General features: G+C 33.3%; 1 protein-coding gene across 1 annotated transcript; it reads right to left on the bottom strand.

The window, feature by feature from the left end:
- Window positions 1-9: 9 nt before the first annotated feature.
- On the bottom strand, window positions 10-27,825 carry FGF7 (fibroblast growth factor 7; the record flags this gene model as incomplete). The annotated part of the gene is made up of 3 exons (XM_084293403.1): window positions 10-204; window positions 741-844; window positions 27,540-27,825. 3 exons carry the CDS (start codon window positions 27,823-27,825, stop codon window positions 10-12), a joined length of 585 nt encoding a protein of 194 aa, XP_084149529.1.

Below are 27,825 nucleotides of genomic sequence, written 5' to 3'. Positions count from 1 at the left end.
CATGTTTTATTAGGATATTGCCAGAGGAAGAAAGTGGGATGCTCTGTGTTCTTTCTTTGTTTTTTTACCTTTCATAGGAACACCTTTGTGGTTTAGTGTAACAAACATCTCTTTTCCTTTGTGTGTCCATTTTGCAGAAGCATATGTATTATAATGGTTTTCTTCAATTAGTTCTATGAAGTTGCAATCCTCATTGCATACTTTCTGTTGAGAGTAAATAATTTAGAGTAAAGTAAGTACATGTCTTTCTTAAAAAGAATCATACAATAATTAGATTGGGGAAGATGGGAGAAGAATATGCATCATACAATCCACATATTAATATTATTAACATATATTAATTGAATAAGAAAGCTAAATAAATAATAATATTAGTAGTAATATTAGTTAAGTATAAGTAACTTCAGAAAATGTAACTTTTACTTCAGTAAACTTTGGCTTTGGAAATCTGAGTATTGGATACTATAGCTTTGTACATTCCCCATTAATATTTCACATTTTTAAAAAGTATACAAATTCTGATCCCTGATTTTTTAAGTGGGCATGAAAGTTGGGTATGTGTTGGATACATTTTAAGATGTTAGAAATGTATTTTATACAAACTGTATTTTATACAAACTATTTCATATGAAGCTGTAGGTGCTACAGCTAAAAATACATTTCTTTAAAGATTGTACATGATCATTGTTGGAAAAGTCAGCATGATTGTTAGACAACTGAAGAGAATTTAGCATCCATACCTTTCCATAGAGTCTTCCTGACTTGTTCATTGCTAGAAAGTATTCACTTTCCACTCCTTTGATTGCCACTATTCCAACTGCCACTGTTCTGATTTCTAGAATACCTGCAAAGTTACACAGTAAGGACCGTAAAATGTCTGTTAATTCTCTAGTCAATTTATAAGATTTATTTAAATGAATATACTTCTGTGCTTATTGAATATCCACATCAGTAGTTCTTAGAAAACAGAAAAAACATGTATTTGTTCATGTGAAGAAAGGGCTAGATTTTTTAAATCTTCTTTATGAGACCACATCTGCATACGGCCACTTAAAAATTACATGATAAATTTTAAATGTCTACTGAAATTGCCATGTTAATACAAACAACATTTACATTTTCAAAGAACCATTGTATCTTAGAATTTATTATACTCAGGATTCATTTGAAAGAATTATATATGTAGCATAGCCATCAAGGTTCATAGAATTTGTGTAAAGCCTTGATTTTGAAGACTGATGTAGCTGTATCACTGCCTTGAACAAGTGTAAACCTTAGAACCTGCAAGTGATAGAAAACAGACCATAGTGACTTAAATAAGATAAAGTATTTGCTTGACCTTTGTATGCTTCTATGACTGATAGAAATGGCAAAGTTACCTGTATTTGAAAATAATTAAAAGTTTCACCAAGAACTTATTTATTCAAAAACAGAAGACATTTGGTGTTTTTCTACAAATTTCTATAAATTACTTTATTTTCACTTGGATGATGTATATCTGCAACACCTTTCTATAGTTCCTACAATACATATAAGTTACCTGCAATATAAAAATATATTTAGGTTAAAAAAAAAAACAAACAAAAAAGACAGAAAAGGCAGGGAGTTGGTACATGGTATTAAGGAACGCCAGGTTGTCTTCAAGCTTAAGTATAATTATTTTTTTTTGTTTTAAGCAATAGTTTATAATTATACCTGTGTGGAAGGGGGAGCAAAAGAGAGTGGTGTTAGTTTAGAAGGTCACCTGAAAGATGACCTTCCTTCCAAACAAAACATTTCCTTTCCTTCTCTTTCACTTTTTTATTGACTCATTACAGCTACGACATATCATATTTTTTTTCATTAATTAGTTTTCGTTTGGTTAGTTTTGTTTTGTTTGTTTTTGTTTTGTTTTGTTTTTAAAGGCATGAATATTGCTGGTATTTCTCTTTCCCTGTATTTTTTTACTATATCCTATTGTCCTTTCCTTTCTCTTCTGTTCCGTTTTGCTCTTCTTCCTTTTCCTTGGTATTACTGATGGATCAGTCCTAGCTTGTTATTGCTTACTCTTGGTGTGTCCCCTGCTGGGCATTCATCTCTCTGAACACATTTACTTCTTTACGCTAAGCCAACTTTAAGTAAAGCTTTCAGAATTCCTTGACAAGTTCCACTCTGCTGCAGGCCTAGCAACAATTCTTAAAAAGGGTAATTTCTAACTGAAACTTACAAAAATTATATTAACTTTCATTTAAATTTCTCTTTAGAGAAACCACAGTGAGGCTGAAAAACAGATGAAAATCTGCATCTAGCCAAACAAAGAATATAAGAGTGGATGGGATCTCTGGGTCATCAAGTCCAGTGCTCTGCTAGCCTGGGAATTGCATCAGATAATTCTCTTTTCATAAACTTTTCCAATACTAAATTGGAGTTGTTATTTCTTTGCCCCAGTGTTTCCGCCAAAGTCTGTTCCAGAGTTTGATTTATTTTAATGGCTAGAGACTCTGTAGTAATTTGCAATCTGCATTTTTTCAGCAACAGTTTATATCCATTTGTTCTTCTGCCTGTGCTGGCCATTATCTTAAGGAGTTTTTTTTTGTTTTTTTTGTTTGTTTGTTTGTTTGTTTGTTTGTTTTTAAGTCTATGTTTGAATTTTCTATTTATACAGAACTAAAAAAATGAAAGATTCAGAATAACTTTGTAAAACAAATCATGCTAATAGGAACTGAGTTTCCTTCAGTAAGCTGCTGTTGCCTGAAGTCACAGAAGTAAGAAAAAGTACTACTTTTAAAAACGAAATGCCAAAAGCTTTTGCCTAAAGCAATATTATTATTAGAATTTTTATATTATTTTAGATTTTTTTTTTTCTGTTTAATGAAGTGGAAGTTGACATACTCCTTGTAGAAATTACTATATTTTGGTTTGGGGTACTTGTTTTTTCTGCTTTATTCTCATCCAAAGATGTTTTTAGGTCTTTTAATCCCACTTTTCTAAGGTGTTCTCTGTGCATCTTTCCATAAATTTTAGTGAGGGAACTAAACTCTCTCTGACATGAACTCTCCAATATATATGTAACATAAAAAACGTTGTACTATTAGCAAAGTTAAAGACAAATAAAAGAGACCATTAAGAGGTCAGTGGAAATATTGCTTGTGTACTTGTGATTCTCTTCACAGAATGCTCTAGCCTATCACAGGCAATGCAAGTACTTGTTTTTCTGTTCCCAGATCTAGATCATGTCTCTTCTGTTCTGTTGTGTCTTAATCAATCCTCAAAGGAGAAACTACCGTGATTTTTTCCCTTTTCAGCAAAGCACTTTTGTGATTTAGGTCTCTCAAGCAGCATCTCACATGCACTTTCTTACTTGATCTGCAAGTGAATCATCACTAAGTTCCTCATTCTATTTTAAGGCATGTGACCCAAGTTACTTAGCAATAAGACAGCATATTGTAAGCCCCCTTTTCTTCGTCTTGAGTCTCTGCCTCAGTAATTCTGTTCATTTCAGAAATGTAGAACTACTACAATAAATTATATTTTTAAATAAAAGCATATAGGAAATTGAAATATTTCTAGGAAACTTTGGGGAAAGTATGACATTATGGTTATTTATAACTGTGATAGCTGATGTTAACTGAGAATTTCATCAGTGATCTTTCAGTATATAGTATTTTGTGTGGAACTCGCTTGTTCTGTTAATTACAAAGTGCCATCATGTACATAAATGAAGTCAAAATGCTTTCCTTTATTTCCTTTATGTACAGAAGCTATAGAGATTTCTATGGTTGAGAAGTCGTATACTGGAAGTTTTTTAGTTTATCTGTATCAGCATTTCTTGTATCACATATGTAAATTTCTCATCTAGTATTGAAGGTCTCCCACCAGGAAGAATATTTGAGTAATATTAAATTTAATACAGACAGAGCTTTCACTAGTTTAACTGTTTTACATGGTGCTTCTGAACATACTAGATCCATAAGGTAACCAGCCATTCCTCTAGACCTGTTATGCACTTGATATGCATCAAGTTCTTTGATGAAATAGTTAAAGGAATCTTTAATACTTATTTACAAGATACTATCACTGTGAAACTTCTAAACTCCTTGATTTAAACACAACACAAACTTTGAGGTTAAAGAGATGTGCATAATGGAAATCACTGTCTCTTCAAATTATAATTTCATAATGTATTTAAATATAAAAATGAGCTTTTATATTATTAATAATTTTGTCACTAAAGCAGGGAATTGCTAGAGAATATACAAAAGAATAAAATATAAAATCCCTAAAATAAAGTGATTTGATTTGTCCTTCCTCATTTAATTTTCATTCAGAATCTGTATTAAGCCAACATATCACATTATACTACACCATATGGCACTGTAATCGCATTGGTCTGTCTTTATTTTGTATGTGTTCTTGATACTCCGTTACTACAAGAAAAATTACATAATAGCAAAAAGACAGGTTTGTTTGTTTGTTTGTTTGTTTGTTTGTTTTCAAATAGGAATCTAATACGTCAGTAGGTGTCAAGAGGTAATAACTCTGTTCAACCAGAGGTTTGGTCAACTACCAATATTTCCTGTTTCTTCTGTCTGTTCTGTATTATCTGCTACTGGGGATTCTTGCCAACAGGATGTGGGGCTAAATTAAATTTGGATCTGAGCTGATATGGTTATATCCTTATATTCTTAGTGTATACGTTTCATAATACAGTTTTGACTGTTACATTCAGCCAAGTCTGTGAATAAGATCTTTCTATGAGATCTTTTCAGGTTTTCTTTTGTTCTTCTTCTGTTTTAAACTCTCCTTTTATCTCTCTCTCTCTCTCTTTTTTTTTTTTTTTTTTTTTTTTTTAAATTCTGTACCATTAAGTCTTTAATGGGACTCAACAGTAACGACATTTAGTTTACTGGGAAGTAACCTAATAATCTTGTTTTTCTACAAATGCAGGAAGATGATTGATTCTGAGTAACTGATAGTTTTAAAATTACCAACAAAATATCAGTATACTCTAAAGATTAGCTTTATCAGCTTTGCAAGGATGGTAACCTGAGTCAAGCAAATCCCTCCAAAGCTAAAGAGTGTTTTTTCTAATACACCACTTTCAACTGCCCTTAAGACATGAATTTACATGAATGAAAACGTATTACTTTCATTACTCCTCTGCTATGAACAGTGTAGCTGACCTTTAAGTCTTCATGCTTAATTGTAGTTAGCTGGTTGACTGGTAGAAGGTAAATATCTGTATCCACAGAAAAATGATAATAGAAGTAAACCAGTAAACCTACTATGCTGTGTAACATTTGTAGGCACTTTTACACCTAAAGGGTATACACCACACAAAAAGAAAAAATACTAAACTGGCTTATATGTGGGATTTATCTTTGTCAGTTTCTAAATGTTTATGTAGCATCAGATTCTTCAGAGAAATGACGACGAACTAAAATGCACAGTCAGAAGACCTTGTAAGGATAACCTCAATGTAATAGTATACAATTCACTGCCATATTTTATCAAGTCCATTCTTAGATGCTTCCTTTTGAAGTAAAAACTTCTCATCCTTTCAATATCTATTCATGAAAAAGGAAAAAAGCCTCCAATCTAGTATAGGAAAGAGAAGATTATTATATGTAAATCATTCCATTTAAGTACTCTTTTGATATTTTAATAAATTCAGAATTTATTTAAAGATATGCTTAAATTGGTAAGATGCTGCTGATGAGAAGTCAACATGGCCAAACTACAAAGAGGTCTTATATATCATCAGATAAAAATGAAAATATAAACTATGTTTTTCAGTTTTTACTTTCTAAAGGATCCATGTAAAAATTTAGAAGGGGATTAAAAGAAGACTTGAATACACCACGAAATAACTGGGAAAAAATCAAATTAAAGCCAGAAAGAGAAAAAAAAAATAAAAAAAGAAAGAAAATGGGCATATAAAACTGAAAACAACTGTAATTTCTATTAAGTCAGCATGAAATTCCAAACAATTCTATATGGTTGTATGGTCGGTGTATCCAGTATAGCTTAAAATTCCCAAAGTGAATGAAGTTTCCTGGAGAGATGAAATTCTGTATGCTGGACTTAAAGGACACTCAGCTGAGATGGACTATAATTTCTCTTTAGAAGAAGGTGATTATGGGTGTTGGCAACAGTCTTTTAACCACTTGGGGAAAATGAAGTATCAGATAGTTGATATAAAACACGTTAGGGGAAGAAAAAGAAGAGAAAAAAAAAAAAAAAAAAAGACACAAAGCAGCCCTTTAAGTTGACACAGCAGTTTTAGTAGGTAGATTTTTTTTTTTTTTTTAATTTTTTGGCAACAATTGCATAATAAATTAGGTGAGTTTCCTGGCATTGTGGTCTAGAATGACAGTTTCTCTCAGTGCTTTAGACAGTTGTACTTACGGACTTCATGACTATGACCTGGAGGACAGGACAGTACCTTGGGCTGGAAATTTATGTGGAAAAATTGGCATTTTACTATATCAATTATACAAAATTGAGCATTCTCATGTGAGATCTTTATTTATTTATTTATTTATTTATTTTTCCTGGGCCAGTGGTATTTGATAGTTTTGTTTTGAATCACCTGGGGCTTCTTTGGAAAAGAACAGAGAACAAAACTACTGAGCTAGATAGATATCTTTTCACATGCTAGGGAACTGCCTCAGTATGATGGGTGATAAGATTGTTCAGGAAGATTTAGGAGGAGTTTTTAAAGTATACTGTATTCAGTCCCTCATCAGCTGGAGTTGTTTCTAAATGTTTCATATGTTGCTGATATCCTCTGGATGTCTCATGTTTCTGGTCACTACTTTTCTATTTGTTAGTATCAGAATTTCTGTAGACATTAATACAAAGAGAAATTTTGGCATTCAGTACATTTTTCAGTAAGGCCAACAGCAATTTCATCCGGGTGTTTTTTTCTGTTCTGTTGGGTACGTATGTTTCATGTATATTATATATGAATATGTGATATTCTTTCTTACAAGACAGAGGTTAATTTTTTCCTACTGCTAATAAGACTTCTGTAGTCTTCTAAATGCTGGAAAAAAGGGAAATGGGGATTTTTAACAAAAGAAAAGTAAAATCAAAAGTCCAGAAGCTAGTTATTATTATATATTATTATCATTTCCTTTTAAGGAACCAGCTAACATATTATACCTAAGACTGATTTTTAAAATATTCTAAATGCTTTAAAATACCAATACCATTTTTTAATCTTTTTTTTTTTTTTTTTTTTTTTTTAATATTTGCAGTACTTTATTTCTTGTGGCCTCTCTGTGCAGTGAAGTGGAAAAAACATTCTGTTGCTGATTTTTAGGGGTTAGGAGGCTGGCACTGACAGCTAAGCACTTGCAAAGAATGTGCTTGTGAAACACCCTTTCCTAGGCAGGATTGTCTTGAGATAAAGTACGTGAAATCTCAAATACAAAAAGAGGGGGTAGAAAAAACTTGGATGGAGAATAAGTCAAAACAAAATGAAACTTCTAAAATATGTCTGACTTGTGTTTCTAATTAGATTTGGAGTACATATTTATGAATTCAAGTGACCTTTAGAGAGATGATTCAAGGCCAAGAAAAATGCTCTCGTCATTGCTTACAAGATGATATTTTATGGTATTTAATGCAATTTGTTCTTTTGATTTGGGATTTAATAAGTTAATATTTGTGCCTCTTAAAGCAAGAAAGTACAGATCATGATTGTCAAGCACTGAGAATTCTGGAAAACTTTCATGGTGTTATTAGTGCATGTGTGCATTCAGTGAGGGAGCACAGTAAATACATTAGCTGGCTTATTGCATTTGAAATGTTTTTCCAGAGAAGTCTACTGGTATTTGTTTTCTGAAAGTGAATGAGTAGTTTCATTGTGTAGTTTTGCAAGTTACTGGTTTCAAGAATATTTATCCCCTTGTATTTCTTAAAAGAAAAAAATATATGTATGTGTGTATATGCAAAGCATTAGTTTGTGCTTACTATTTTAGTTCCCAGTAATATTTTTAAACACATATGTTTTAAAGTTTGTTTTCAGGTAGAGCAATTTCTGTGCTCATTCTCTCTCAAATCTAACAGTAAAAAATTCACAACAAACAAAGCTATTGATTTAAGAGATATTGTAATATTTAAGTCTTTTTCTACTATCCACCCATTATTAAATTACAATTGATAGAATGTCAAATTTTCATTTGTATTTTGTACTCTCCTTAACAAGAGAGTAAAAGAGTTTCCGAGGCAGTACCTCATAGAACACATGTTCTTATGCTTAGTAAGAAAAAATAGGTAAAAAGTGTATGTCATAATAATTTTCACAGCAGAGATGAGATTGGTCCCTCCATACTCAGGAGTTTTCTGTCTGTATATATGTTTTGAATATACCATTAATTACGGTAACAGAAAACAAGGTGTCATACATGTCTTATCAGGTACATACATCCATACATTCATTATCACTTTTTTTTTTTTTTTTTTCCCTTTAATGCTCCTGCTTCTCTGCATGATACTCAGAACCTGGACTTTATGGTGTAAACACATGTAAATTATGTTGCTATTTATGGCAGAGACCAATATGAAAGTATGAAAGACTAAAAAGCTGTTATTTCAAGTCTATGTGCTGTTTCCATGCATGCATTTGCTGTGCATGCATAGACTATCTGAAGCACTCTAGGTATGAAGAGGACTGTAAAAGTGTGAAAGTCCTGTCAAGGACTTTCAGTAGAACGGTTGAATCTACTGCTTCAGTGAGGTGCCAGACATCTGGATACCATGGACAAATACCCAAAGCACTTAAAACTCCAGCTTCACTCCCGTTTGTAATTTCCAGACAGGAAAGTTGTAATTGTCTGAGGAAGCATGACCAACAATGGAGAGGTATTCCTAGAGGACCTGATACAACGTATTTTCAGGTCAAGCATCCTCAAGAAGCAATATTTATTTATAAGACAGCCTGCATGCAGAACATCTGTTTAGTTAAGCATCAGTGGCTGATGTTTAATTATTTTGTTTGTTTGTTTTGCAATTCATTGGGCACAAGAACAGTAGACATACTTAATAAAAATAGTGCACTAATTGCTAAACAGAAGTTAATCGAAATATTTTTGTACTTTGTTGGATTTTCATGTATTGGTTATTTTAAAGATTTCTTACTTGACATTATACAGTTCATAAATTTCTCCACTGTTAATACTAAAAACTGATTAAAACAGTTAATTGCTAGATAGAGCAACTTCATAATAAGCCATTGTCCTGGGGATACTCAGCAGCTGACAGTTATGTTAGTTACAGAATTTGTGCTGTGTCAAGGTATCTGAAAGAAACTGCTGACTTGATAATTCCATGAAGATAGCATAAAACATGTAAGATAAGAACAGAACAGAGGGGAGAAGATAGAGTAGGGAACTGAAATGTCTGTTCAGATTGATAAATGTAAAGCAGTGTTCATTGTTTTACAACACGCAGTAAAGCTTACCTCCACTACATACGGTAGTGGAGTAGTGTGGATTTTAGTAACGATATTGTGGTGAAGAGAGAACTGAAGAGAAATAGCTTAGAATTTCTAAGGGTGTTTTCCATTGTTATACTGTATTGTTTGGGTTTGGTTTCATGTTGGCTTTCTGCTCATGTTGGTGGGTTAGATAGGATTGTAAAACAAATGCTTCCTTTTTCATCCTAAATGACAGAATAAGAAGAATTGATCTTAGCTATTCTGACCCTAAATTGCCTCCTCTCCTCTAAATGTCACTTTGGAACGTTAGTGCTTTGGACCACTGTCTTTCCAATATTTCTGTTGATTTGATCTTCAAAACCAAAAGGGTGTGACAATTTTCTCTAAAGTAGATTGTGAAACTATGGAAATTTCAGTTTAAAGGTCTGACATGTGAACAGTAGGATATAGTATCAACAACTGAATAACATGCTGTCCCAGTCAGTCATTCACTTGTGCATTTCTTGTTAAACTTATTTAGAACCTGTCACTTTTGCTGATCTCTGCTGTGCATTTCATAAAAATATTTTCTTGATCAGCTTCTCATATAGCACATAGTCATTTCTCATTTTTGCTGGAAACTGTTTCCCTTCAATAAAAACTGCCATGGAGCTAAACATATGGTTACAATGAAAAAATATATATATATATTTAGAATTAATAGTGTCCTATAAAATCCAAATCTTAATCCCCTATCTTAAAAAGCACTCTTTTATTAAAGTATTAATATTTATTGATATTAATATTAATATTTACTGATATTAAAAATGGAAAAAAGTGTGATAAGCCTGTTTACAAAAACAAAACTGTTTCAAACCACTATGAAAATTAATGATTTAATAGTTTAGAGCTGAATGTGTACAACAAATCGAACTCAAATCAGTGATATCTCTTACTTAAGTCTGTTGTGCTAATTTCGCTAGAATAAATGATCTATCTCAGTTTTGCAGATTTCTTGGATCTAGCTTCAGAATAGTGTAACTGTATGTAAAACTGCTGGTTAACCTTTTCACAGCAAAATGAGATACATTCATTTAGTGGTACAAAACTTCCCAGTTTTAGAGTTTCAGTCCCTACAACTATTTTAATAATCTAAAATTTGGAAAATTTCACATAAGACCAGAGCCACAGGTCTCTCCAAATTTTTCTGTAAAATAAAGCTACAAATAAATTACCTTGTTCTTCAATATTTGTTATTATCCAGTATTTTTATCTAATAAAGAGATGGTGTCTTAATATTATTCCTGTGCCACAGGCAATTAAATTTCCTTACCTCTTTCCTGTGTAGAGTTAGGCATCATAGTTGTCATAAAATTAGTCATGTCTTTTCTGTGGAAGACTTTTTTTTCTGGTTTTCTAAGAAATGTGGTCCATATTCAGATATCTTTTGTGTGTATAAGAAATGGAATTATATGTTATCTGTTCTATGTTCTGAATAAATTCAATTCCAAGTGCATTTTATGTGATATTACAGCTTATTACTGGTATAAACTGGTTGCAGGCAGTAGTAAAGATAGCATAACATGGTACTGTGCTCTGAACTCATTTTTTCTGAATGAAGTATCCCATCACCCTCAAGGTCTAGCTGTTTTGTTCTGCATCATGTAGTTTCTCTAGCTGCTCCTGTGGCAGCTTTTCTGGCCCACTGACATGGGCTTGGGAGAATGAGTGCTGTAGCTAGATGCTGGAGACAAATAATGACAAAACTCCCTTCCTATTTTTCAGGATTATTTAGAACTGTACTAAAATACATTTTTAATAGTGAAAATGTTTCCCAATGCGGCTAGGAACTGAATTACTTAAATAAAATTGAGAAAGTAAACACACAAGAGAGAAGCTGGCTGCAGTATTCCAGAGCTTAATTTTATACTTAAGGGCCTCTGGCATAGGAGCAAATGTATTTAGATGATTTTAAAGTTCGAACTGTAAGATTTTGTTTCATGCAGTTAGGAGAGCATTTAATTCATAAACACTGCAATCCCTATTGGAATAGATACATCTTTTCCTCCTCTAAGTACTTTTATAAAATGTAGGGCAAGCACTACCCAATTGAATACATTTTAGTTAGATTTCTAAATCAGATTTGCTACCTGGGGCAGGAATAGCTGACAACAGACATCTAAATACATCAATTACAGTGTCTACAAGAACACAAGTAGGCAGTAAATAATTCCTTTCAAGGTACAAAATGTAAGAATCTGATAAGAAAACCATCCTAACCCCTTGCTGCACCACAGAGTGGGAAGTGATAAAAACCATCTGGCTCATTCTTTCTGCCTTCAAAACATTGTTAGACATATATTTATATGATATAGCCCCTCAAATCGTTCTGGTTTGCTGCTGACAAATAGTTTAGATTTTAGTTGAATGTTTAAAAGGAATATTAGACCAAACACTGAACACTAAGCAAGCAGAAAGAGAAAATGAAAAAAAAACATAAATAAAAACAACTCAAAATACAGATCAACCAGATCATCTAATTTAATCCATCTAATCTAATCTCATCTAATCCAGATCATCTAATCTAATTCCAATAAATAAATCTTTTTTTTTCATAGCTTTTTTACCTGATATTTTCCTGTCTTAGTATATTGATCAAAATGTACATCAATTATCCAATAATCCTTTTTTTTTTTCCTAAGTAGCTTAATAACTCCTTGTCTTTATTTAATCTGATATCATTAATTTACTTCTATTTACACACCATTTTAACAGTCCAAAAATTTTGTGTAAGATGTAAAACTGACTCTAAGAAAATCAGTAGGATATTTGCCATTGATTTACACACAGGCAGATTTTTTAAACCTCTGTTTTTATTTACATGATAAAATGTTTATAAATGTTTTACTTTCCTCGTTAATCTTTAGTTCTCTTCTAGCTTTATGATGCCACATCAAAACCCATCTTTTTTCTTTTTTTCTTTTCAGCTTTGACTTCAAATGTTAGGATGTAGAGGGAAATGAGGTGGTAACCATTTTGAGTTTGGTGATAGAAATGCTTATGCATTATCTACCAAGTTTTGCTCACGTGCATATTATCATGAAGCAAGTGTGAAGACAAATGCAGCTAGTGTCATGTAAATATTTTCTAGGGTGAATACTGTTTGTGTCAGATTCTGATATGGGCTTGGTTTGTATACAGATACTTTGGGTATATAACTAATTGTTTTTATTTTAGTAGAATATGCTGACAGATCTTATTTTCCAGAACAATTGTGTCATAACAGTACTTGTGGTGGCCATGAAACCTGATTCCAGTAGCAACTGGGATTGCTCATTACAGTATAGAAGGTAATAAGCATCATCTGTCACAGGTCCACAGCCTTTCTGTGCTTTGGTCTTCTCAAGTGTTGCATGTAAATAATGTCCTAGAATTTTAGTTGAAGTTACTTGTACCCTTAAAAGTAGAAAGAAAGAACTAAGGGCTGCACACATTCCAGGGTGTTGTGACAGTAGTATCTTCTGAAGAGAATTTATTGGTCATAGCTAAAATGTAAAATGTAATGGAATAAAGTTAGCAGACTAAACAGTTAACAGAGCATAGGTTTAGCCAAATTATATGAAAAAAAAAATCTTTAAAGCACAACACATTTTTATTATGCATTATTTGTTAGTATATATATATATACACATATAAACAGTTTCCCTTGCTTTTGTTCTAATTGTTATATGCCAAGTGCAGTTACCTTTATTTCAATTACATTATGATTGTTTAGATCAGTTAAGGATATATTAAATGGAAACCATGAAGCTAGAAAGCTGCCTTGTGTCGTTATCAGCCGTCCTTTGCATTACCTCAGATAGCCCCACCTACAGACTAGTTTAAAAGGAGGATTTTCATGAATGTACTACTGCCAAACTCCACCTTTGTTACTGAAACATCCTTAAAAACCTAGCTCTTAGTGATCAAGTCCCTTAAAAAAATTCTTTAATCACTTTGACAGAAATTAAACTAAAACTTCAATTTTAAAACATTAGTAAAATTGTTATGCCATAACAGTGGTCTCTCAATAAACTACATAAAACTATTTAAAATGGGATAGAAACTACTTCAATTTCTTTACCAACTAAGGAATATGTTCTGTGGCCCTGAACTGCAGAAGGAAAGATGTGAGTTTCTCTTTGCCTGCAGTAGTTTTCTTGGCTCTCAGCACACGGATACTATATCACTATTTTGTGACTGCTGATAATAAAGTTGTCTATGACCAGTCTGTTAAAATGTTTAATATCTTAAATTCAGATTCATGCTGGCAGCCATATTATTATATTGGTAGAATTCCAAATTTCCATCTGTGACAATATCAAACAGCCAATTTGATAAACTACAGTGCAGTCACTGGCATAAGCATTAAGACATACTTTTCTCTTGATCTTAAGACAAATGGAAGATTTCATGCCACTCAAGCATTTGATAACAGCTTTAGACAACAGCCTTTGGGAATGCCTCACTTTTTAATTTCTTTGTGACAATTTACATAATTCTTATTTTGCTTTTATATGTATCGATGTCTTGAAGTTTAGTGAGCTCCACAGAAGTAATACATAAGCAATCTGTACCAGAATACATGGACCACTTTAAAAAGAAGCTGGCCTATAATATGTAAATATTTGAAAATGCATTTCAGCTAATAGGTTTAAACAAGAACCTTGTTCAAGCAAGGAAAGTAAAATGTTCTCTGTAAGGAAGCAGAGTAACATGGCAGAGATTTCTACTATAGGTTCATAGAGCAAGAGGACTCAGATGAATCTTGGTGGGTTTTTAATATTAGGATGTGAACTGGGAAGCTGAAGCTATACATACAAATAAAGGGTTTGCCTCAGTTTAATTTTTCTTTAGTGGATGATTTGCATTAAGATTTTATAAATTTGTGTTTATGAAACTCGGTTTACAGGTCTTTTTTTTTTTTTGTTTCTGCATTGTATTTATGATTGTTTCTTCTCCTTATGAAGTAAGGAGAAGATTATTTCTTCTCTTACTAGTGATTGTAACATAAAAGAAAAAGTTACTGTGTAATATTAAACTCTACAGGAAATTTTAGAACTGAGTTGAAGACCATGAAATTATGCCAGCACAGAGCTTGGCTGTAACCATACTAATACGTTCTAAAATTATATATAAATTCTTGTTCTTGGTAAAGAATTTGTTATGCTATTTGCTGTGACTGAAACAATTATGTCTATTCCAAGCACTTAATGTAGTGAATAAACCTTTTCTTTTTAAAAATATTTGTGACTTCAGCTGTATTGCAACAAGAAGCAGGAGAAATAGTATCAAAATTGACCAGGAAGGTCTGTTTTTACCATACAGAATGAAACAAAGTACTACTGCTGTTCTTAACTTGCTCCTTTTGTGCCACCTGCGTGACTATAAGTGTATACATGACTCATATCTGAATGCAAATGTTACACTGTAAAAGATGTGTACAAAAATAGATTATATTATTTCTACTGTTAAATTTATTCAGTGTAAATAATCCAATCAGTTTCTACTTGGTATAGATATGTGGACCTGTGGTTTTAATATAGGTCCAAAAACTTAGTATAAACTTCCATTTATATCTTCTATGCAGAAATATACTTTTCAACATATATTTGAGGAGTTATAGCCAGATATTTTTCAAATTGAATATCATCAGTTGGGTGTATTATGATGTACTGTGCCCTTAAGCGTGTACCTTCAGTAGAATAATAGAGATAGCTGTTGGTAAGCTAGATAAGTAATTCTGACTTGAAAGTCAAGAAGAGATTAATGGTATTAATGGTGGAAGAAGAATTTCATTTTTCTTTATGCCTAGTCTGTATTGCCAATTTTATGAAACTCCATTTTAAAGTAGAAGCACGTGGATTTGCAAAAGCAATAGTTATTATTTGGCATCCTTCAGATTGACTCCTCAGTCCATTAGAAGGCATCAGTATCAAAACTCTTGCTGATTTCAATAGAGCCAGGCTTTTACAAACTGACTGTATTTTTCTCTTTCTTAATATGGGTCTTTCAACTCCTGAGCAAACTTTTCCTGATGAATCACAGGGATAGATAGCTTTTCCACTAGTGAGTAACTTAACTCCTCCACAGCTGTGCAATTTTTTTTCCTACTTTCAAAAGCAACTATTTAGACTGTTATTGATAGTTCTTTATAGTTGATCATTATGTCTGCAAGAGTAGAACACCCATATCTTGACTATATGTTGAAAAGAGAGTTAATGCTGTACTTCTCTACAATTACTTTCTCATGTTGATTACATCTCTGCATTGTTGAGAATGTTTCAATCAAATATCATAAACACTAAGAAAGGAATATTTTTTTTAGGCAGAAACCTATATTAATGAAATAAACATGGCACAGCTCAACAGAAACTAAATCAGTATTTTTTATTTACTTTATTTTATTTGTACAATACCACCTATGAGATAAACTGCAGCACACCATAGATGACATATACATAATTTGCCAGGGGTAACTAACAGAGACTAAGAGGAGAACAAAAAAAGAAGCATCCCCCTCTGATGGGTCTGGAGCTGGAATAAAGTAAATTTTTTCTAGGAGTTGTAACTAACTCCTAGGAACAGGAGCTTTAACTAGTAATTACACTTAAGTTGAAGTCATCTGAAAGTATCCATACCTGCACTGTTGAAGTGTGAATAAGACAGTATACTAAGTTGTGAGCAAAGGTCATCAGTATTTACAGTGCTATATACAGGCAGAAATACTGTGCATTTTCCTGCCTTGCCTACAGTGGGATGAGAACACATTCTATTTTTGGAATTCACATAATTTTCTTTGAGGAAACAAGCATAATTACCTTCTTGTGTACCTTGTACAAAACTGAAGTTTGTTATATTTTCTCATATACCACAAACAAAAGGGCATCACAGATACAAACAAATAGTGAACAGCTAATGTGAAGAGGTGGAAAGGGAAGGAAAGAGGTTTGTTTGTTTTAATGATAGTCATGCATTTTAATTTAGCCCCAGCAGGTTAAAAAAAAAATAATAATAAGTATATCTTATGGATACAAGATTGTCACTTGCAAGTGATTAGGAGGCCAGGAAATGCAGGTTTTATTACTTATTTTGTCTCAGTGGATAACAATGTCTACTTTCACTCTTTTGAAAATATCACCTGAAGTAATTTAGAAATGTAAGTACCATATATATATGCTGTGAGGTTTAGGCTTAAGTATTCCTTTTGGAAATGTAACTTGAAATATCACTCAAGTGCTTGTCATCACTTTTAGAAAATTGTCTTTGAGATGTCTACAGATCTTGTCTGAAAAGGAGAAAGTATGTATATAATACCTGCTCATATTTATAAAATATTTTGCTATATAAGAAGAAAAAATTGGATTAATTTTCACTTTGCTCTTGCCCAAGATAGGTATGTATAACATTCCAAATGTTAAAACAATTTTGAATAATTTCTCCACAATAATTGTCATAAATACATCATTATCACTAGATCATTTTGTGCTTAAATGATATAGGCACTGGAACTCATCACATCCTCTTAAATAGTCTGGTTGGATCAGAGCTAGGCTGTTCACCACCTTACTAAATTAGGATTTTTATGCCTGCTGTTTCATGAGTCATATGAAAAATCACATGCGTTTTGTCTAAATGATGCTAGTTTTACCATCTTAGTATAGACCGGTTTTGCTTCCAGTGTCCCTTTTGGATGAAAGTGCCATTTTAGAAATCATAATTAAATCATTCAGAACATGCCCTAAAACAATATGATTAAAATAGATGTATTCAAATTCAAAACACTGGATTACTTAGTTAAGAAAATTAGCAGAGCATGATTTCCTTGAAAGATGTGGTAATAGTTTCCTAGAAAAATGTGGCAATCTTTTTTTTTTTCTTTAATTTTGTTGCATGACAGTTATTTGCAGTATTATAGACTGAATTTCTCAAGCCACACAGAGAAGCAGACAGAATAGAAGGCACACTAAGTAATTTTAATTTGATGTTTACATTCAAGTAGCCTGAGCACCATTTTGCTCATTTGAACATTCTGACTGAAATGGGTGTACAATAATTTAGAAGAATAGTTGTACTAACGGTGTATTGTTTTTGCTGCTCAAGATTAAATGCATTTAAAGGGACATGTGAAAGCAGCCTGGAATTCTTGCCGTTTATAATTTATGTAGGCTCTCCTTAGCTTACACTCAAAATTCTTGTAACACTTGTTTTCCTTTGAGCTAATGAATATTAACTACAAACTCCAACACCAGTTCACCCAATGTATGGCTGTTACATTGGCGGTAAGGTAGAGGAATATGCCAGACCACTTTTACAGAATCACAGAATCACAGAATTTCTAGGTTGGAAGAGACCTCAAGATCATCGAGTCCAACCTCTGACCTAACGCTAGCAGTCCCCACTAAACCATACCCCTAAGCTCTACATCTAAACGTCTTTTAAAGACCTCCAGGGATGGTGACTCCACCACTTCCCTGGGCAGCCCATTCCAATGCCTAACAACCCTTTCAGTAAAGATCTTCCTAATATCCAACCTAAAACTCCCCTGGTGCAACTTAAGCCCATTCCCCCTCGTCCTGTCACCAGGCACGTGGGAGAATAGACCAACTCCCACCTCGCTACAGCCTCCCTTGAGGTACCCATAGAGAGCGATAAGGTCACCCCTGAGCCTCCTCTTCTCCTTTTACTGTAGAACCTCAGTAAGAAAACTTGTCTCTTGACTGCTGAAACTGCTTAGACTGAATAGGAGCACTCTAAAACAGAGTACCGCTACTGTAGGGGTGGCAGGATGTGAAAGAGAGCAAAATGTTCAAAACACCTGTGTTTTGAACATGATTACATGAGTAAGTGGAAGGAAGGAGAGGCTAACAGTGAGCAAGGGGGGTTTGTTACAGGGAAAAGGCTCCCCCATCGGATCTCTTTATGGCTTTCTCTACATTTCTTATCTGATGAGGTAGGGGGTAGTATTTGTTTCTTGAGTGGATGAATATTTTTTTTGGAATCATAATTATGAAAAAAAAACCTGTTTTTTCTGACTGTACAAGTCAGTTTTTTCTGACTTGTACAGTATCTTAGAGTCTTCTAAAGAAATACTCACTTGCCCTGGGTCTCATGTACCTTCTCTTCAGTTTTGGTTATAAATCTGTGTTGGAAATATTGGCCAGGATTTCCATGCTTAGTTAAAGAAATAGAAGGTTCATTTAGAAGAATGGAGCTTGCTTGAAATGGGATAATCACTTTTGTCACCTGCTAATTTGCACGTAGCCTCTTTTGCTGAATACCAATTCCCTGTCCCCAAATATTGTTTATTTGTCATGCTTGTAGCTCATATGTCAGGTGTTTATTATGTGGTAGAGATTTTCTTTTTGTACTTCTATGGAATTATATTGGTAAGTTGTGCTAAACTAATACAAGCAATAGTGCTGGGTAGGGTATAGTGAATCTCACTGTGGACCAACATCTTTGTCACTGTCCTTATGTGGGGTTGTGATAATATACTAAGTGATATGGTTGTGATGAGTTGAAGGCTTCTCAGGTGCAGTTTCCCCCCATGAGCAAACATGACGGACTGTTGATGAGGAAGATTTTGTACTTGCTTGTAAGGCAGCCCTAGCAAGCAAATCTCATTGTTTGAATCTCATTACTAGATTCACATAGCTGTTTCCTAAATCCCTGTAAAATCTCACCAATGAGGACTCAGTTGCTTGGATTTCTGTTTCATCGTGCAGCCCCTAAGCTGTTCCGGTGGAAATAAATTAGGAGGGTGGAACTGAAGTTGCTTTTGCTGGTGAAAGGTGTACTCTCCAATTGTATTAGTACTGTCTGCACTCCCTAGGATTCAGTTATCTTTACCATTTTCCTTCTGAGTGTCTGTCAGGGAGTACAACTCTTGTTTTCACAAAGCCCTTGCTGCAGAAGCTACAGGGGGAGTGAATGGAATCTGCTCTGTGCTGCCTTCTCTTGAGTTGGCGAACACCCCAATTTTCTACCAAATCCATTGGCTCAATGGCTAGCTAGAAAGCCTGACCATTGTCCCTCTCAGAGTTCATGTAAGCCACTCAAATTCAAACCCACCATCATCATACAACGGTGTGTACCTGTTATTCAAAAGGGCCAGAAAGCTTCTGTAGTGGGCACTTCCACACACCTGACAAGCACTTGATACTTTACATTTGTCACTGTATTGCTTACAGCTGTGCATGCAAACAGCCCATAGAACTATGACACCTGAGCAGCTCTGGGACTTCGACCCAGACCAGATCCATATCCGACCTTTCCAAGATCTGATGTTGACTGTGAGTTTTCTGACTAGTATCTTCAGCTGTGTGTTCATATAATAATTTATGTCTGTAAGAGTCAAAATTTCTCAATTTACATGTATTTACTGTAAACAGTCCCTTCTGATTGAAGTATTAAATCACACTTGACATTTAAAGGTCATAATAAAAGCTTATAAAATTAGCACACATGATCAATGAAAATATTAGCATGGGCTTTCTTTTATTTTGAAGATGTGGCTTTCTAGTTAGACAAATTCCTGTTTGTCAAAATGACCAAGGACAAGTCTGATCATCATCTTTTTAGTCTATAGCACCTCCCAGTGTTTATTAATACATTAAAAAAAAGCAAAGCAGCTTACAAAAAATAGAAGTTAGGCGTGGCATATGTGCTATTAAAGGTTGAAGTACTAATGCCGCAAGACTCAGAAAAAAAACTACAAGTAATAGAGGTATTCACAAGATATTTTGGTTGAAGTGGTGGACTTGAGTGATATTTGTTGCTCCCCCTGTTTTAGAAGTTATTTTGGTGCTATGAAATGGACATGTTATCTGTGTTTTCATTTATGGTTTTTCATTGATCTGTCCATGTTCTGACTGTGGTTAAATTTGAAAGATGACATCTTGTAGGAAGCTGTCAGTGTTTTTAATTGAATATCTGTATTCTTTTATCATTTCAGCCTGTTGTTTTTAGTTTGAATTGTCAGATTCCTGCTATAACTTCATAAGAGCAAGTATTCACTTGGAATTAATTGAAATAGTTCTTCTGATGCTAACTTGGATTTACTCGTCTCTTTGTCTGATTCAGCCTGTTTTAGAACATTTCAGTGTTCTGTTGATAAAATGTTCAGGTCATAAACAGTGTGTGTATACTGTAAACAAATCCCACTATGATTTAATCCTCATCTTGTTATTTGTTTCCAAAGCTAAATAACAGTCAAGAGAATGTATTGATTGCATTGGTATTTTTATTACTTTTTTGTGTGTGTTTTCACGAAGTTGTGGGCCACATCTGTGAATATCCATTTCCAACTTTTCAACACCAATTGTTACAAAGAATTTTTTCCATTTGTATAAATGATGTCATGTGTTATGAAAGCTTTAAAGTGTGACAATTCAGTGCTATGATTGTTAGCCTCTGTTATTGTCATAGGAATCTTCACTGTTAACTTTTCCTTAGTACTGTTTCTAAATTACATACACCAGGAGGCTAACTTGACCTTTCCATCAGCTCATATCCAGAAGTAAAAATAAAGTCAAAGGTCAAAAAAGACAATTGAAATACAGTTGCCAAATATAGTCATAGACAGCCAATTATGTAATGAAAGCAGTGTGCCACCCAAGGAGAGTAACAGCCTTCATTTGCCTAAACTTCTTCTGTTTTAATGAAGAAAACATTCCAAAATATACTGCTAGCTGGTATATCTTGCAGTGTGGAATGGTATAATTACATGATTTAGGATGTCTTGATCTTCCTGAGCTTTAAGAAAGATGTAGGGGGATAAATCAGCTTTGCATAGTATTCCAGAATCCTAGAAATGTAAAAAATAATAATAATAAAAAAAAAAAATTCGCTTTCAGATACTCAAACAATACAGAAAGCTAGAAGCTGTGAAGGGATGTGTCTGGAGTTTGGTTTTGTGTTGTAAGAAAGGCTGTATAAGGAATTGTCTACCAAAATCTTTTTATCTACATGGAAAATTGCTTCATTAAGATTTGAGTTCTGTGTTTTTCTGTCTAGCTGTTGCCTTTGTTTATTTTAGTTAATTAATATTCTATTAGTCAATATTCTATAATAAAAGTATTTAATGTCTAGAACATTAGCACACAATTCTTTTGTAGGCTAGGAATTTTTTTCACTAATCATTTTTGAAGCTCTTAACATAGGGGTGTGTAATTTGTCTTTTGTAGAGACCCAGAGAGGTTGAAGAATTTTCCCAGAGTCTGTAAGCAAGTTGCTTAAAAACTTGGATTAGCCTCAAGTCTCTTGAGTCTCAGGTCAGGGCTACTTCAGCAAATTTTCTTCAGGATGGAGCAATAACATGCTTAGTGATACAATACTGTTTGTTTGTGTGTGTGTGTTTTGTTTTTGTTTGTTTGGTTTTTTTCATTGATAAATTTTAAATAGTGTAGGAAAATGTGGGGGTGAAAAACTGCATTTTTATCTTTTTAAATATATTCATTACCACCTTATGCAGCCAGCTGCTAGACTTAATTGATGGTTCCATAAAAATGTAACATTTCTCACTTCTGATAAATCTCAATATTGAGAGATTCAGAAAAATTCAATACACGTCTGAATTATAAAGGTGTATCAAAGACACATGAATCATTTTAAGCACAATGTATGTAAACTCAACCTATTTTTTTTTCTGCTAATCACATCTCTCAGCTCATCCTTTTGAAGCACAAACAGACATGGCCCTGTCAGTATATTCTAGCTTCTGAAGCTGCTGACTGTGCCCGAGCCCAGAGGCTTGATTCTCCCCTCACAAAGCTTATGCAATCACCTCCTGTTCAGAGTGAGAAGAATGTTGAGTATGAACTGCTACTGTTCTGATTTCACATCTATTTTTCCTCTGGTAAATACCACACCAAAGACAAGGTGATGGAGATTCAGGAGGTAAATTCAGAAGTAATTAACACTTTTTAGTGTGTTTCATGGCACAATGTCAGTTGAACTCTGGTCTGGGCATTGATAAGTGAGCTCTCAAGAATCTTGCTTGCTGCTAGTTTGACTTAATTCCCTCCTTTCTTCTCCTCACTTCCCCCAGAGGCTACTGTTATCAAACAAGTCAGTAAAAGCAGGAAGACAGCCATGCCCCAGCTGCTTCAGTAAATATCTTTGCTTAAACTTAACCATCTTCAGCAGCAATTGATGGTGAAAAGCTGGGATTTGTGGTAAGATATGGGCAAGGAATAGACAGTGTCTCTTCTGCAGGTTCAAACTTGAGGGGCTAGTAATTACCACCAGTGCTAGACAAAGAACTAGAGATAGGGAAAGAGTAGGGAAATCTGTTATATTTAGATCTAATTAATCCCCTGTATGAGAGAATGTCATCATTGGCCATGTTGGCTGTTATTGGAAGCTATGTATATGTTGTCATTTGAACAAAATCTCTTTCTATTCTAATGATTGAAAAGATTAGCAGTGAAGCAAAAGCACTTTCACTTTAGTGTGGGTTTGTCTTCTACTTAGGCCAATTCATTGGCTGAACCAACAAACTCTTGAAAAATCAAGAATGCAGCTGCAGAGTCAGGCTTTACAGCTGGAGCTTGCTAACACTTAATTGAATCTAGTGCATCAATACCTGCCTTGAGTTACCTAATTTTCAAATATTTTATCTTCTTGCTCCTTTATTTAATGTGTATATAAACAACAGAAATAAAATTTGGTGCATATAAACAACAGAAATAAAATTTGGTGCAACAGCATAGCATACGTAGCCTGACATCTGTTTTTTCCTAAGAAGTATATATAAAATGCTATTGGAAGTACTTTTGATTTCTAAGAAGGTTTGAATATTTAACCACTAAGATGCATATAAACTGCATTTTGTTAGCAGTTTACGGTTTGTTTGAACAAAACTGAATTAGAGTTCATTTAATGATGCTGAACACTTATTTGTTGGATTTTGATCAAAAGAGAAGTAGTTTTCAAAAGAACTTTATTCCAAGATTTCAGCCCATTTTGTGCCAAGATGTCACTAGGCTATCTTTTATTTTCTTATATTTTTGGTTGGCTGTCTCCACTGAGAAGAGGAAGAAATAGGCACTTTCTGGGTTTAGAGCACACATGGAATATGATAGGATCAGACATGTTAGGATTCAGGTTCCAGGAAGGCTTTTCTTGTAACTAAGAGGCCCTTTGAAGTCTTTAAAATGAGATTCCAAAGGCAACAGAGCATGGAAAGTCCTAAATGCATCATCCAGTTGTAGTTTTAAATCCTCTCAGATAGAAGCAAAATAAACTCTGATTTTTGCTTTCCTTTTTCCGGAACAAAACCAAATAATTCATGTGAAATTCAGTTCACACGCAAAATGGAATTAAAAGCTAAGCAGCAATATGGAGAGATTTATTTTTTGTCAGAGACAGAGAATTAACAAAATGCCATAGTATCTTCATGATCTGCTCAGGCACTCTTCTTACAATCATGAATTTTGGAAGTCTGTTTTGTGTGCTAACTTAGATTATGTTATGTGAACAAGATACAAAATTTACTTTTGAATAAAAAGCCAATAGTTTATGTGTGGACAAGGTATAAGAAGTGATTGTCAAAGAAAAAAGGTGTTATGAGTAATGACAGATTTTTCTGGATGGCCTTGTATCTTGGCTGCTTGGCTTCTTGTTTTAGTTTTTCAGTGTGTGGCAATTCTCACTCTACATTTTAGTTTTCAGACTGAAAGCAGAGCTGTTTCTATCAGGTGCAAGGAGATTTCCTCTGCTTATTGGAAATTTGCTTTGTTTACTCTTGAGTTATTTGTTTATTTTACTATTGTATTATATCAGTTTTGTGTTCACCAGAAGGCTCTACTGCTTTTTGAAATGTGCACAGAATAATTTTCTTTGGGTAACTAATGAGGTCATCACTGTTGTAAACAGGACTCATCAATTTGCTTTTATTGACACAGTACACACTTTTTTTGGGCAAAACAGTTAACTTCTATTGTATTTTTAAACAAGTGTATGATGAATACAGGTTAATTACAATCAGTAAAGATTTCTTCCAGTATTAAGTTTGAGAATTTCAGTCCATATACATTTAATACAGTGGCTCTTAAATTAGCATCTTAAGATTTTTTTCAGGTGTTACCTTTATAAGATATCTATAAAATATGTATACATATATATTTATTCCGTAACTTAATAGAGAAGTTTAGAACACAAAGACTTTAATTTCTCACTATCTTTGCATTCTTATATTCGTGGTTCTGACTGATGAGACAAACTCTGCAAATTTTTGGCACTTGCCAAGATTATGATGTAGAATGATGAGTCTATCATTTTACAGACATTTCTAATTGTGAAAATTGTTTCACAATTCATGGGCTGAAAACAAGTAATGTACTCTGTCTGCAAGACTGTCAGTGCAGCTTCTTTTATGAAGTCGTTATGGTTAAAAATGTGATTTTTTTCATGTTTTTATTTTAGTAACACATGTAAACGATACAAAATGGAACTTATTAGTGGAAAACTAGGATAAAATATGAAGATACTCCTAATAAGAGCAGTGTTTTTCATACTGTGTTGATCAATTTTGCTGCAACTGTTCTGGGATTCAATCCTGTGAAACAGGTTTAATTTACATTTTACTGATGTAAAACTTCCAGAACTGAAGTTCACAGAACAAGAATGCTTGAACACACAAATTGATCCATCTTAGTAATGGATATAATTTTTAAATGTTGATTTTCAGAAGCCCTGGATAAAAATATCCAGTTTAGTCTTCTAATGTTTAAAAAAAAAAAAATAGGGAAAGCAGGTTAGTGTCTTTTTTCCCCCCTCATACCACTTTTGTTAAGTGTATTTTAGTATAGAACCATAAACACATCTTCAAAAAGGCCTTTTACATATTTTGTTGATTAGAGGATATGACAAAAAATGTTGTGTTTTTTTATGATAGTTTTGAGTTTCTCTGAGAATGTGTTCTCATTTTTCAAGTTTCTTTTGCTTATATTTCCCTATTCTGCTTATCCAACAAAAGCATTATTTCCTAATGTAGAATTGCTAAATTCAAGCAAGAGACCTAAGTTTAAGATGGTGGGAGTTTTCCCATATACTTTAGTTAAATTTAATGGAGACATTTCATTGTAGTGTATCTCAGTTACCAGATAAACCCTTCGAGTATTGATTGTTATTTTTCTCCTGATTTGCTTTACATTTACCAGAAAGTGTTCAAAGTTTTTTTTTTGTTTGTTTGTTTTTGTTTTTTTTTTTTTTTTTTCTCTGCAATATATATGTAAGGGTTTAATGACTCAAGGTTGTGTTTCTATAATTCATGATGGCAAAAAAAAAAAAATATATCAGTAAATTTTAATAAAGTGCTCAGAAAACTCTACAAGAAAATGGTTTGCCTTTAGTGCAAGATGATCTGATATTCTCTAGTGGTTTTACTACAGAACATTTCAGGGTATCATTAGTGTGCTTCAGCAACATGGAATCCTGCAGAGAATTGAGAAACTTGAATTTGAAATAATGCTAAATTACTAACCAAGTTCTTAGTTTAGTAGCATGGAACCGCAAAAGAGCAAATGTATGAAATTGTTCAGCTCTATATACTGCCACAATCTTTTCAAAGTATTTGTTTGTAAATAATAACAGGAAAAAAAAAATGGGCACAGAGGATATTCACTTATATGCGAAAACTCAGAAGAAATTACTTCAATAGTTTTTTCCAGTTATTTTTGTGGGAGCAACATTCACTTCCAAACTACCCCTATGGATCTCTATTGTAACAATGTTTTCCTGAAACTCAATGGGAGTCTTCTTGAATATGGACCAAATAATTCATTTGGCTGCTGGCCATGTGTTGTCTTTCAGAGCAATAGGGTTTGCACTACGTAATAGAGTAGAAAGAAAGGAGACATATGGAAACAAATTTCAAAAGAAATGGTAACATTAATCAATGAAGTTTTAGCCACATAAGTTGTCAAATACTTAATGTAATCATGAAGTAAAGAAATAAACTTCGAAGCTCACTATCTAGGTGCTTAACATGGAGGAGTGCTATTTTTACAGAAAATATGCAGTCAACTTCAGCTGAAAGCTGAATCACACTAAGAACAGTTCTTGAAGTTTACTTTTTATTTATATTTCGCTGCTGTTATTAAAAAATACAATGACATGCAACCTATATTAAAACTGTATTTAATAGCATCTTTGGAAAAGGTTTGATCTTTCAGATGACTATAAACACTAGACCAGCAAGTCTCTGGCACTTTTTCCTTCTAATTTTGTTTTGAAACATGCAATATAATCTTAAGTATTTTTGTTATATTTAAAAAAAAATATATATATATATAATAAAGTCTTTTAAAGTTTGTCATATTTCTCTAAATATGCAGTATATGTGTAATAACATGAAAGCCAAAGTGTCAGGAATAGTGATTGTAAAACTGATGCCTTCAAGTAGTTGTAAATTGAAGTTATATAGTGTATGTGTGAAAAACACAGATTAGTACAACAATTCTTTTGCCAGTTCAAAAGTTGTATTTGGTACAGCTTTGCAAAATATTATATGTCCATTCTCTGTAGATGAGTCATCTTTTTGGAAGAAAGAGGAGAGAATATTTTTTCATCATCATGATCATTGTAATAATGAACTGCAGAAACTATAATAGATTTTGTTCCTGGCTTGGCAAGCTATCTAAAAGATTTTGCAAGACAGTTTACATAATTCTTTCCATTGAACTTTCTAGTATTGCATATATTTTAATTGTGAACTCAAATATACAGAACTTTTAGGTAGTTTGTGGACTATATAAGCGTGGCCTAATGTTTCGTAAGTATTTTATGAGCAGAGTTTGTGGTTATACATTTTAATTCTTACAACCTAATTCACTTGTTAAAATAGGCTCTGTTTGCTAATAGTTACCAGCTGTAACTAATACATTAGCAGATCTACAATGTAGTGTTTAAAATGACGCATCTCAAAATCAATAACAAATGTCCTGCTGTAGGATTAATTGGAAAACTTGTCTTATACAATGGTCAGTACATTATACAAAATTCTTTTGAAATTACTGTAAATCAAGGAATGGGGAAACAATGATGCCTAAAAACTTAGAAGTCAAATAGGAAAAGCAAAGATATTACTTACTGTAGTTGTTGTTTGCTTCTCTTGTCCCTTTTACTTTGCCTCGCTTATCAATCCTCATATACCACTGAGTTCGACAGAAAAGTCTTCTTACTCTTACATCCCCCCCTTCCATATAATCATAGCTTCTGGTATGTCGCTCAGGGCTGGAACAGTTCACATTTGTAGCCATTTGCTCTGGAGTCATGTCATTGCAAGCTAAAGATATAGTGCCCATTAGAAAGATAATGTAAAAGTATGATCTGTAGAGCAAAATTGGCAGGATCCATGTCAGTATCCATTTGTGCAT

Source organism: Netta rufina, assembly GCF_964035555.1.
Source record: "Netta rufina genome assembly, chromosome: 11".
NCBI lineage: Eukaryota > Metazoa > Chordata > Aves > Anseriformes > Anatidae > Netta > Netta rufina.
Note: the sequence above shows the minus strand (reverse complement) of the source record. Positions and strands in the feature narration are given on the sequence as shown.